Consider the following 13,474-nt stretch of genomic DNA (forward strand, 5'->3'; position numbering starts at 1 on the left):
TCGTTTAAAGGTAAATGTATTTTTAATGTCATCGTTAATCAACAGCACTTAATTGGAAAAAGTTGTCTAATGAGATATTCCTGAAATGCCAGTAGTAGTTCAGAAAATGTATGTTTCAGGGTACTTGACAATACAGAGCACAAAATATTCCCCAGGCCTGATATAAGTAGCAACAACCTTAATTTCTAATGAGCTTAATAGATATGTTAGTCACTGTCTCCTGACTCCCCCAGTGTCTGATTAGTTGGCAAATAAAGCTAGTTACTCAGCTTTTCTTTTGCTTACACTACTAATCCTAACAACATATCCAAACGTTAAACACAAAGCACTAAACAATGTAATTTTCTGCCTTAAAATACTGAACAAATGATACTTTCCCGTTAAGGGCTAGTAAAACAAAATGATATTTGCAAGGTAACACACTATGGTTTGTTTCCAAATATTTTTGTATTGTGTACATTCTGTATATTTTTGTTGTAACAATATTATTTGAGCTCAGAATCCATTAAATCTTTTTTGTTGGTGGATTTTTTTTTTTCAATCAAATAGAGCTGCCTTCCATCACATGCCAAAAATCAACCAAGGAAAATCTTCCACAGGCAGTTTTGTAAGTTTGTCTACAATTACAGTATTTAACCAAAGGGCAGTTGGCTTTGGGCTCTGAGATGTTATCTTTCAATAATGACATTGATAATTCAGTCTTACGTTTCTAAAGCTGTCTGATAAAGGGGAAAGTGAATCGCTGCTTTATTTCTCCAGGAGTTAAACAAGGACACAGACATAGCTTCTGACTGGCATTCAAACACACATCTTGTCCCCCCATGTAACAGCTGAAGCTCTATGGCAGCAGTGACCTCAGAACTGAGGGGAATGAAGACCAAATACATCAGACTGCTTAAAACTTTTCATTCGGATGGAGGGTTTGCAGATTAAGTGCACATTTCATCATCTTCTAAACATTTGTGTGCTTCTTCCTCAGCTTTTTGTAGTTGATTGCTGGAGAGTTGTGTCATACCTTCCAGGCATGTATCCAACTAAACTAGCTGCTTCTGTGTTATTTATTAGGCTATTGTTTAATTTCTTCTTTTCTATTTAAAATAGAATTTTTGCTAGGATTATGCCAGCAACACCTGCAAACTCATGACTTAACACTACCAGGTGGTATTTCTGACCATCTTGCATTTAGTAGTCCAGTGCTTGGAAAGGCAAAGCCACAATGATACTGATAAAAGCAGAATGATGTTAAAGTCTGCAGAAAGAAGGAGTTATGTTTTTCATAATGCCAACTACCTTCAGTGCTAGCAAAATTCTGCAACAATCAACAGAAAGAGCTGTAACTGCAATTGTCCACATCTAACAAAGTACACATTCAGTGGGAGTGATAATGAGCAACACGTTACCTTGAAGAGGAGAAGCCCAAACAAGTAAGCTAAGTTTTACAGATGAAAGTTAAAAACAAAAAAACACAAAAGAACAACTGGGTTTCAAAGTAGTAGTTAGGCATTCCAGCACCCTCTGCTGCAAATGATAGTAGTAGACAGTTTCGCTTATATCAGATTGCAGAAATAATCCTCACTTCCAGGCTCACCCAGAAACCTGGTTAGTTTTAATTTCATCTGTCAACAAAAATATTCTTCAAGTATTCTGCTGTCTAAATGTCCTATGATGGGGACAAGAATTCATTGCTGAAATACAAGGAAATGTTTTCAATTCTGAATAATTAATTTGGACAGTTAGTTTATTTCAATTTACGAAGAAGCTTTTATGAAGTTAATACTGAACCTGGAAAATCTTTATGATTAATTCTTCACTACACACAATTATTTTCACGTATACAAAAGGGGTACTAGGAATGTACAAAGAAGATCTTGGTCACAAAAATATAAAATAATGAATTGGATTCATAATCTAGTCTGGGAGTTTAACATGCCTGACCAGCATATATATGAACAGACAGAAGCACATACAAATTGAGTCCTAAAACCCTGCTCAGACTTTCTATCTCCTGTCAACAAACAAGTTGTTTCTTCAATAATAACAGAAGAACAAAGTGCTGATTTGAAAGTAGGATGTAGAAACTAGCTGCAGACTTTATATTCTCTCACATGAACAAAGATGAACTCATTTACTATCACTTATCTACATGTTTGTGCTTCTTTTTCTACTAAAACAAGTAAATGGATCTTAATTATTAGACATGATAACTTTAAATATATTTAAAATATTTAAAACACTTCTCTTTTTCAGACCAACACTGTAAAAAAAAAAAACCACAAACAATGATTTTCTCACAAGATGAACAAATCAATTGGAGAATGTTAAGCATTGAAAATAGTGTTTTTTAAGATCTGATATTTACACATTAAAAAAAGCTCATGCTGCTTTCTTTCTCGAGGGAGAGAAGGAGCTGAAATTGCAACTTAGGTTTGACTTAGGTAATGCTTTTAAAAGTAAAATTTCTGCAACAGTGAAACTAAGCTGCACAGAAGAAATTAATGATTTATACAATACCCTCCAACAACTGTAGAATTATTAAGATAATTTTAAGCCACTGCTGTTTCTCTCATGAATTCCTCAAGGACAGTCACTACATTTCTGGCTTCTGGCATTTCTGCATGTTCTACTTTAACAATCTTCAAAAGGATGTCTCCACTGCCACAGTTCTTTAAAAACATGTAACACTTGAACAAGGCATAGTGGTTCATTTCAGCCTGTCGAATAAACCTCTTCAGGTTGTTAATGTCCTGTATTGCCTGGGAAGACAGAGAACATTTTCTTATCTCTGTCCGTGGAAAGGAAATATACTATAATGTGGAAAAGTGAAGGAAGAATAGCAGTAGAGACAAATGAATTGATGTAAGAATTAAGTGAGTAATGTGTCTTTACCACACAGCAATCATTACCTTCAATTTAAAGTTTTCCAAAATTTGCCGGAAGAGAAATGGATTTCCAACCTCAGCACCATTTACAAAAGCATGCATCCAGTCCTCACAAAATCTGTTGCTTCCTGTTACGTGTTCAAGAACATAGAGACAGTATGAGCAAAAAGTAAACCAGCCCCAAACACAGCTACAGTGATTACATGAAATTCTGCGCTAGCTATTGAATTCACAATTGTCAAAAATCCAACTGGGGAAAAATAACGTTTTAGTTTCATAGTCTGCAAACTAGAACTGGTAAAACAAATTACTACCTGGTAGGAAAACAAGCATTTTAGTTTCCATCCAGAATCCAGACTTTATGAGCATAAACCTTTGAGCTGCTGAAAATCCTCAAATACCTAACACCAAGGAGTCTCAGCAGCCCTGAGGAATATGAGGGTGTTAACAGCTGTAATCTCACCTGCATTGTGTAGCTGAGGCTGGGCTCCAATACAGTCTACAACCATTGACTTGTGCTGTTCCTCAGTCATGGCAATGCACAAGGAGGTCATTGTGCCTTCCTGAACAAGGCCTTGGAGGCTGGCAGCTGCCAGAAACCTAACACAAAAACTATTGTGAGCTGCTATTTCTACATAGTTTCTGAATGAGGAGAAGAGGAAGGTATCACACACAAAAGCAGTTACTCACAGGTTCCTCTGTCTCAAAGCATCCTTACCTGTTAATGTCTTTTTCTGTTCTTTCATCTGCATTTTTTACTTCCACAGGAGTATAACTCAATGCCTTAAAACAAACAAAGAAGTTAAAAAGTTGGACACAATTTGGATATTACTTCTATTGCTGTATAACTGTAGTTACTAGCAAGAAATACATTGCATATTACTTTAATTTTGCTCTTTTCAGAGTAAGAGTGGAAGCCAAGGGAATATTCCACATTATAGTCATTGCACCTGGCTTCGCATTCAGAATACAGTGATTATACTTCACTAGCTGTTCCATCCAAAGTAAAAACAACAATAAACAAACAATCAAAAATAATGCAGAAGATGTTCCTAATTTACTCCTATTTGAGAAAGGAAATGTAAAAAACATTTTAAACATATTAGAGTCATGGAAATATCTGCTGAACCTCTTTTATTTAGTTAGTTTAAAACACACATACAGCATGTAACAAGAAGGCCAGTTTCTCCTGGAAGAGCTGTACCACTCTCTGAATTGGGCATATGGAATTCTCAAACCAGCTTCTTAAGTAGGGGTTAACAGAGGTCTCCAACGTTTTCTGCTGTAAAACATTAAAGCATCAAACCTTTTAGCCACAAACTTGATTTCTACACAAGAAGAAGCCTGTTAATAATCTATTCAACCTAAAATATTTAGACGTCAAGTACTTTTTCATTTCAAACCACGCTAGATCAAACAATGAGTTTGATGTTTAAAGCTATACTTTTTGCAACGTCAGCTATGAAGGGAAAGAACTGTAAAACGTTATATCACATTAAGATGCATACTGAGCAAAGAGCATGCACCAGCAGACAAGATGAAACAGAAACATAAAAAGCAGTTTCCATTGGAGAAACCACGACAAGACCACGAGTAAAAATCCTTCCTTGCCGTTCAGACCTGGCAGGACTCTAGGTAGACACAGAGACCCCTCCTGTAGATTATTACATTTTCTTAGTCATTCTCTTTGAAGCTAACTGCAAGTAACCTTTAAGAGATTTATGACTGGCACAAAAAAGTCCCCCTTTTTTTTCCTCTTGACTTTTGTGGTTAACAGTACTCTAGACATTCACTGTCTCTACAGTAAAGCCAGTATCTATCTCTGAGTGTTTGTTTTCTGTACACTACATCTTCTGGTTTGCTTGAGTAATAAGTTTGCTTCAAATGTCATTTTCACCACTTAACAAATATGAAAAGTTAGACCTTACCTCCAAGTCAAGGCTTAGCTTCAGACTTTGAATGTATTTGTCCAATTCAAGTCTGAAAGTATCTTCTTAAGGAAAATAAGATGCATCAATTAAGATCCACATTTTGTGCTTTCAGCATATGCTTGTTTTTGACATTTTCAGTTACGTACATACTGGAACATATGCATAAATGGGCTGAATTCAAGGAGAACACAGTCAAAAAGAGAGTATCATTTTTCCATCTTCTCCCTCTCCATGCAGACATGGAATGACAAAGGTAAGGATATAGTTCCAGACCCTTCTCTGAGCCACCTAGGAAACAAACCACATATTCTGGAACATTGGTTTCCGATTCCAGCGTTGCTGTTTCTGGAAGACTTTCTTGTTGGAAAAGACAGTAATAACAACCGACTTTACATTCTGGTATACTGTGCAAGAAAAAAGAAGTTGTTAAAGATATTATTATAAGTTAATGAGGAGGGCGTCATTCACATACAGCTGTTATTAGCAGCAGCAATAGGCTGGGAGCATGCAATCACAGTTAAACGTAAGTTTAAAGCTAGATGATGGCAAGGTGTGCAATGCTACCAATGGTTCTTAAGCCTTCTCATTCACAAATAATTTTTGAAAGCATATCTCACCTCAAATCCACAGTTGCTACATTCCCCATGCCTTCAAAAACGGCTCCTTTGGCCAGACGTTTAGCAATAAAGCTGCGCAGTTCGGTTTCTGCTTCACCTGGTAAATTTGTGTCCAGCAAAGAGAGGCTTTAAAAAGCAAGATGAAATCATTAGCCAAAAAACAAATGTTTTGTTTCTCTGAAGAAGAGCAGAAGCGCTTGCATGCCATCACGCTCTGGGAGGAGGAGCACTGCGCTTTCTCTCTGGCTCCCAGAGAACTCTCCGTGCTATCGGGCCCATCAGTGCAGTCAGCAGTTTGCCCACCCCAGCAGAGCCGGCAGTTGTGGCGCTGCGCGCGGCCGCTGCGGCAACGGCGTCCCGACGGGACGGGACAGGACGGGACGCGGTGCGCTGTGCGGAGGCGCCGTACCTGAAGTCCCGGCCGGGAGGGCTCCCAGGCGCCGCGCCGCAATCGCCGCCATCCGCACCCCGCCGCGAGGACCTGAAGTCAAGGAGCAATTAGCACGCCTTTGCTTGCAGGCAGAACGAGCGCTGGGGAAAGGTACGGCCCGAGGGTGTTATAGAGCAGGAAATCAGGAAGTTATGGGAGGAAAAAAAAACAGGGTCTTTGCGGAGAGGGAAGCTGAAAATAAAAGCAGAATCAAGCGGCTGGCAGCGCGCAGGGCCTGGGAACGTCCGCTCGCGAGGCCCCTCACCTGCGGCTCCGGTAGCCGTAGAGGCTGTGGTAGGTGCTGCCGTGCCGCTCCGGCCGCCGCTCGTCTCCCGCACCACCGCCGCCCTCCTCGCTGCTCTCCATCTCCCGCTCATCGCCGTCCGGCAGCGCCGCCAACATCCCAACCCCCGCCGCCGCCGCCGCTCGGGCCGCGCCGCGACACCCCCCCCGTTCTCCGCTCTCCGCCCCGAGGGCCGGGCAGGGCAGGCTGCGCCTCAGCGCCTCCCGCGGCTGTGCGGTGCGCGCCGCTCCCCCGCGGGGTGAGGGGGATGTGGAGCCCGCAGCTCGGGGGCGGATTGGATCTGACAGTGTGCGTAGCGGTACCCGAGCGTAGAACTGAAGGAGCGTACGAGCAAAGCAAAACACCCTGCGCAGCTGCAACTGCTGCTCATGTGATTTATTGAAACACGCAATGGATGTTACAGAATCCGCACCGGTCAACGCAAGCAGCTCCGCAAACCCCCAGCATCACCCGCGGCCCGGCTCTGAGGCTGACACAAAATGGCGGCTCCCGCCCACAGGCATGCCGGGACGGCGCGAGCCCGGAGCCAGTCACGTGGGCAGCCCCCCTTCCCGCCGCAGCGCGGTGCGCGCTGGGAGCTCGGGGGCGGCCGTGCCAGGAGGTGCGTGGCGGCCATTTTGTGCCTGCTTGGGTCTGCGCGGCCGCGACTGCGGGCGCTGCGGCTCGGCGGGGAAGAAGGTCGGCCGATCGTTTTTTTATTATTATTATTATTTTTTCTGCGTAGGTCGCGTGTTCTGTCGTCATGGGCCGTAAGAAGAAGAAGCAGCTGAAGCCCTGGTGCTGGTATCCTTCAGTGTGCGCTGTGTGTGGAGCGGGGTGGGGGAGGGGCGCGGGGTGGGCTCTGCGCGTTCTCCTCCCGGCGTCTGCGGAGCTCCGCGCTGCCCCGTGGACACCGGTCTTTTTGGTTTGGTTGGTTGGTTTTTTTTCTGTTTTGTTTTCCCGTTGCGGTTTGGCTTTGTGCTCGCTCCTTGTCTGTGCCCTCATCCCAGTATGGGGCCTACTGTGTCCTTCCTCTCTAATCCTTCCCCGCCCCCCGCGCGGCCTGGCCTGCCCGCTCGCCCTGCGCTGGGCCCGGAGCGGCCGTTGTCCCCCTCGAGGGCACCTCCGTCAGCAGCGCCGTGCTGGGCGTTAATCAGCGAGGCACGAGTGGTTGCAGGAGGGAGATCTGTTGAAAAGCTTACTTTAGAATATAAAACTTGCATTTGCTGCGTCAAAATGTCTCAATATGTAAAAATACCGATGGGTTTTTCACGAATCAGCCCTTTATAATCTGCTTTTTGTTGAAGAGTGATTACAAGCATACTTTTCTCTCTCTTTTTTTTTTAATCGATCTTTAATAAAGGAATTTATAATCTGCTTGGAGTTTATTCACCAGGTTTTGTTGAAAGTGGAGGACACACTGTTAACGAGGAGCAGTTAGTACCGAGTGTATCTCCTGCTTAGCAGGATGGCTGCAGTGTCTGCTGAAGCCTTCATGCCGAGCTTCACAAAAGAAACGGCCATTTCCCTCTCGTTATGCAACAGCTCGAAAAGTTGTTCAAACGTTTCAGTTTAGAAACATAAAGTTCTGTTATGATTGCGGTGAAATTGTGTAATGTCTTAAGGTTTTGGTCAGTTGGATGGCTGAAATGGGAGTTCTCAACTAAAATTGTGTCTCTTCCGTGAACATTAGCTGCCAATACGTGTTATTAAACAGGTGTTTCAGAGTATTTGGAGTTGCTTCCCATTTGTGGATCTCTCATCTTTCTCCTTTGCTGCTCTAGCCACATTTTAGTGTAAAAACATGTAAAGGAGGAAGAAGAGTCCACTTAGAAATAACTGTGACTTAAAAAAGCATCTGTCAGAATGTTATGATTATGGCTGCGTGGGCACATCTTGCTGTTTTCTTATTGATGTTACTGGGTGATGTGAGGAGAGATTTGGTTTCAGACACCGATGAAATACTTGTGCTCTGAAAGCTCAGGGTTGCTTTCTGTGCTTTCAGTTTCCTTTAGGAAAAAAAAAAAAAACCACACAATGCTAATTAGCTCACTTTTAGTGTCAAAATATTTCCTTAACAATCTTCAATAGGTATTGTAACAGGGATTTTGATGATGAAAAAATCCTTATACAGCATCAAAAAGCGAAGCACTTTAAATGCCATATATGTCATAAGAAATTGTATACAGGACCTGGTTTAGCTATACATTGCATGCAGGTAAGAAGTTTTAGACTTGCAGAAAACTTTTTTGACAGTATCTAAAATTGGAATAAATAATCAACTGGAAAAATGCGTTCTCTTGGGGTTTCCACAATCCTGGAAAATGATGAGAGAAAGTCAGTGGTGTTAAGCTTTAAGAGCAGGTCTCCTGATGTGTCAGCAGTTTGTATGGTGGGTATGCAGCAGAGATATTTGTGGTCAGTTTTTGAATGTAGGAGTGGATGAATTGCATGGTCTTGGTGATCAGAGATTATAAAGTAGTGTTAGAAGTTAATGGCAGTTACAGTGACTAGAAGAGTGCATATCCAGAAAATGGCTGACTAGAGATATTCTTCCCAACGAGGATGTTCCATTTGTCTTTTGAAATTAAACTAGCGCAGAAAAACCTAAATCTAACCTGAGTTTTGATCAGGAGGCTTTTTCCTTCCCTTTTTAGGTGCACAAAGAAACAATAGATGCTGTTCCAAATGCTATTCCTGGAAGAACAGACATTGAACTGGAAATCTATGGCATGGAGGGCATTCCAGAAAAAGATATGGAGGAACGGAGGAGGTTACTTGAACAAAAAACTCAGGGTAAAGTGTGATCTAGCTAGTTAGCTGTCATCTTCATGGCACTTTGCTTCAATTGTTTTGATCTGTATTCTTTGAGTGCGCTATCTGTGACGAACAGTGCATCTTCAGCATACAGTAGGCAGTATTGCTTTGTCTTGAAATCAGATAGGTCAGATATTTTTATTCTGATGTATTTTGCCTGCCTCACAGTATGTTATATTTGTAGGCTTTGGGAAGAAAACCTACTGATGTTTTGGGATGGGTGCTTTTTTGAGATGTAGGGGAGTTTCCCTGCTCTGTTTTTAGATATGAAAATTGGTTTGTTGTATTTTGGACCTGTGATACAGGTCTCACTCCTTAGAAGAGTAAGGACTGGATTAATGCATTTCCCTAACTGGAACCCTTGACATGGCCAATCATGTAGAAAGACAAGCGATGGTACTTTTTTCTTTTCCTGTTTAGAAATGAAACATTCAACCTACAAGGATGATGAGTTTTACAGGGTTTTGTTTGTTTGTTTTGGGTAGACCAGGACTTACGTTAGTTTGACAGCATAGGAATACTTAGTCTTCTTTGTTCTGTAATTATGCCTTTAAGTTGTTCTGGCTTATTCTCTCCAGCCAGAGGCTGACATGAAGGTAGATCCCATTTACATTGAGTTGCTGTAGTGTGAGTGTAAGGGAACTGTTGAGTCAGGGCCTGAACCACTGATTGATCACCTGGGGCAAGCAGAGTGAGCTGTGAGAGCACAGATGAAGGCAGTTCAGCTGTGTGACTGGAAGGGGTGGAGAGTGGCTCCAGCTCTCCTAGACCCCATTTAAGGGCTGACTGCCACTGGGGAAGGATCTCTTTCTGGAGATTACTTCCTATGGAGTTATCTACTGCGAGCCTACAACGTGGGTGAGCATTTCATTTATTTTTGATTATTTCTTTCCATCATGATAATCTTTCTAATTATGCAACCTGTAAAATACCATCCTAACCACGCCATTCTGCTAACTGTACATTTGTTGATTGTACAGTGAGTCACTTCCCTTTATTTTTTTGTATGTGTAATAGTAGACTCGCACAGTTTCTCTTCTCTAATCACGTGAATTTTTGAACATGCTGATAAGACTTGAAATTATTGTCATTCCAACTAGAATACTCCAGATAAAAATTGATTTCATTGAATATTGTTTGCTTTTCTCTGACCATATGCATTGTACAATTCAGCAGAAAGCCAGAAAAAGAAGCAACAAGATGATTCTGATGAATACGAAGATGATGAATCTGCAGCTTCAACTTCATTTCAGCCCCAACAAGTTCAGCCGCAGCAGGGGTACATTCCCCCAATGGCACAACCAGGTTTGCCTCCTGTGCCAGGTGCGCCAGGGATGCCTCCTGGTAAGGGTGCTATTTTTGAGCTAGTTATTGAACAGCTGAGTAGGAATACAAATCTCTGCTTGGAATAATAATCTGCTAATTGGTATTCTCCAGTGCAGTGGGTTTGTGGTCTGAAAATAGTTTAGTGAGGTGCATGTGAGTAGTTTCTTCAGGTTCTTCCTGCCCCTGGTGTAGGGGCGTGCACATCTTCCTCACTAAAGCAGATTGAAATAGCTAATGTTCACATCTAGGTTGAAAAACTGTCAGTGTGGTACTAAGACAGATTAGTAGTTTAAGCATAGATCTACTTTTGTGATACTTCATAACGAGATGTTAGAAATAGAAGGTAGAAAGGTTGCTCTGGATTTATGTTAACGTAGGATGGAGAGTTTATGCACAGAGTACAACTAAACTTGCAGAAAGCATTTCAGTTAGTGACAGTGAAAACTGACCTTTCTGATATTTTCTGCAATATTGAGGCATGCTCTTTAGAGGTTCTAGTAAGAAAGGTTACATGGGGTTTCTTGCAGGATTGGGAACCATGGATCAAAGGCAGATTTGTAGATAATCTTTTATATCTCATTATTTGCACGTGACGTTATTTCAAGAACAAGTATTTTAGTTTCCTGTATTTAATTGATTTGGTGATGAGTGTACGTTCTTGGTGTTGTTTAAAATTCATTTTTTATTTTCTTAAGGTATACCACCATTAATGGCAGGTGTCCCACCCATGATGCCTGGAATGCCTCCGGTTATGCCTGGAATGCCACCTGGGTAAGTAGCTAGAAAGATCTACAGTGATGTTTCCATGCTTTGTGTTTTAAACTGTCACAGAAAGAGTAAAGTTAATTAGAAATAATGTGTAGGAACCTGTGAACTCCGTAACCTTAATGTTAAGATGCACCAAAAATCTGGATGGCTATAAACCAACATTAAAAAATACAGCCCAACTGTGAGTTTATGTGTAAAGTATGTTGCTTTTCTCCTGATCTTATTTTGTAATCTCATAATGGTTTTAAAATGTGTTGTGTTGGTTTAAAGCCTTATGTGAAGCTGTGTTTGTGTATGGCACATGTCATACCATCTGGCTGTCAGTCATCCAACCTATCCAGAAAAAATACTGGATAGTTTAAATTTCTTTAAATATGAGAATAAAATTCTTGTATATTGGGCAAGAGTAAGTTGTTGGTATTGATGTTTGTTTGGGATTTACACCGTACCCTATCATATTGTGTTTGGAAAAATCACAGTTAGATTTTTGATTTTGTCATAAATTTTCACAGATTACATCAACAAAGAAAATACATGCAGTCATTTTGTGGTGGAAACATGTAAGCATCTCATTAATGTAATTATAGGTACATTCATTATGCCATTTTATGTTGTTTATTTGATAAGATTGAAAGTTGTCTTACTGAAAACATCTGAATTTTGCTGAAGCATTTGGGGAAAATGTTTAGCTATGTTTTGTTGTACAATGAAGTTTTTATTCTTTATCTAAACACTTGTTACAAAACTACATGTTGTAGGAAACACATCCTGCAGAATATTAATTAAATAGGCACTTTGGGATTTATATCTTTTCTTGCATCAGAGTACATACGGCTCCATGTGCGTAGTCCTTTGCCTGTAGGACATAATGCAGGAGATTCGTTTTGTTTAAAGTTAACTGAGGTGATAGGCTATTCTCTTCTGAAATGTTGATACTCTTTTTACAGTCTTTGAATGTAAAAATAATGTCTTAATCGGACGTCTTTGTGGATGTTCATGATTGCAGCTTTTCTGGGTGGAAACTGCACAGAATTTTATCAAGCTTGCTGGTGCTTAGTTCTCCTTAAGCTCTTTGTTAATTTCAGATGAATGTAATGTGTCTTCTAGTAAAATAAGCAAATTAATTTGCCAACAACTCGCTATCTGCAGTTTTTCAGGCAGTTACCTTTGTGGTGGCAGCAGCAGCAACATTTTGGTTTGACAGTTGTCCAAACAGGTATCGAGACTGACTGCCTTGTCCAGACTTTAATCTAGAAAAGGGGTGGTAGTACTGTGTTCCCAGCTGTGCGTGTGCGCTGGTCATTCCCTTAGTAGGCAAGTTGAGAAGACAGTATGACTGGGTTACAAGCTGCTATAGAGAGTGAATACTCATCTCCTCATTGTGCATTTTGATTTTGAAATGGGAACATGAAATGTTTCTTGACTTTGCTATGTAAAATAGAAACTGCTTCATAGTGATGATTTGGCCCACATTGGCTGCTACATAACATCTCATTTAGGAAATGAAACAAATAGATATTCCTTCATTCTGCTTCCTGTAATCCAGCTTCAAGTGTCTGGAAGTATTCTGAAGTGTATATCAAGAGGGACACTAGTTCTGAAATCTGGTAACAGAGGAAGTAAAAGCTTGGGGAATTGAAGTATTTCTCACAAATGAGAAGTATTTGGAGCTTGTTGTTTTTTTCCTTGTTGAAAAACACATGTAACTGCAGTCAGCTGGTTATTGATTGCTTCCTGAAAGTATTTGCTGTGTTATTTATCTAATACAGGTAATGTGCCAATGTTTTAGTGGTTTATTGTGTGTGTTTATTCTGATGATCACTTTACTCAATAGGATGATGCCAATGGGTGGAATGATGCCTCCTGGTCCAGGAATACCACCTCTTATGCCTGGTATGCCACCAGGTAAGTCAGGGTTGTCAGACATATATTGTGGTGAGAGCTAAATGATGTTTAATTAGGCTGAGATTTAGGATTTATGTAAACAGTGTACAAATGTACACTGCCAGCTTTTTGCAGTTCAATTGCTGCAGAAGCCACTCTTGTGCAGAGGTGAAGTGGTTATTTATGGCTTTTGTGTTGTTTGATACTGCTGTGCAGGTCTAAAAAAAATCGAATGCAAATTTATTCTCCCTATTATTGTTCATCTGGCTTTTTTATTGCCTAGTCCATCTCCACTCGCTTTTTCTAATGTCTGTTTTATAATGTGAATACACACGCATGCCATATATAAAGCATAAATAATAGAAAAATATTGCGGAGAATGAGAAACGGTCTTGTCATACTCAGATAAAGATGACGTCTTGACTTCTGATCACTTATATAGCTAGAACACAGCAATTTCTTGAGTGTCTCAAGTTGTTGAGCAGCCGTATGTTCTGGTAGTGATGACTTGAGTCACTCACTGGTTTGCCCGATTTTCT

The 13,474-nt window shown here is 40.9% G+C and overlaps 2 protein-coding genes across 25 annotated transcripts in view; one reads left to right on the forward strand and one right to left on the reverse strand.

Moving 5' to 3' along the window:
- On the reverse strand, positions 1–6,278 carry C17orf75 (C17orf75 homolog). 3 transcript variants are annotated; one of them, XM_004946179.5, is made up of 10 exons: positions 6,123–6,278; positions 5,837–5,908; positions 5,428–5,553; positions 5,074–5,214; positions 4,808–4,865; positions 4,042–4,158; positions 3,598–3,662; positions 3,343–3,479; positions 2,904–3,007; positions 1–2,753 (listed from the first exon to the last, which is right to left on the reverse strand). In XM_004946179.5, the coding sequence occupies exons 1-10, from the start codon at positions 6,257–6,259 to the stop codon at positions 2,544–2,546; spliced, it is 1,167 nt and encodes a 388-aa protein (XP_004946236.3). In that variant the 5' UTR covers positions 6,260–6,278; the 3' UTR covers positions 1–2,543. The 3 variants fall into 3 exon arrangements, with proteins under 3 accessions (XP_004946236.3, XP_415664.4, XP_004946237.2); XM_415664.8 differs by having other exon boundaries at positions 4,042–4,161; XM_004946180.5 differs by lacking the exon at positions 5,837–5,908 and having other exon boundaries at positions 4,042–4,161.
- ZNF207 (zinc finger protein 207) overlaps positions 5,711–13,474 on the forward strand; it is a 22,891-nt gene continuing 15,127 nt past the window's right edge. For 6 of the 22 annotated variants that reach the window (XR_001464581.4, XR_001464582.4, XM_015279915.3 and 3 more), the window contains exons 1-8: positions 6,735–6,762; positions 6,886–6,944; positions 8,232–8,358; positions 8,798–8,936; positions 10,131–10,301; positions 10,979–11,054; positions 11,564–11,611; positions 12,886–12,956. Coding sequence is in view for 19 of the 22 variants with exons in the window: in XM_015279915.3 (XP_015135401.1) it covers positions 6,904–6,944; positions 8,232–8,358; positions 8,798–8,936; positions 10,131–10,301; positions 10,979–11,054; positions 11,564–11,611; positions 12,886–12,956 (673 nt within the window). In the remaining 3 variants the exon portion in view is untranslated. The other 16 variants (XM_004946173.5, XM_046902172.1, XM_004946177.5 and 13 more) reach the window with 9 other exon arrangements.

This window comes from Gallus gallus, chromosome 18, assembly GCF_016699485.2.
Source record: "Gallus gallus isolate bGalGal1 chromosome 18, bGalGal1.mat.broiler.GRCg7b, whole genome shotgun sequence".
Lineage (NCBI taxonomy): Eukaryota > Metazoa > Chordata > Aves > Galliformes > Phasianidae > Gallus > Gallus gallus.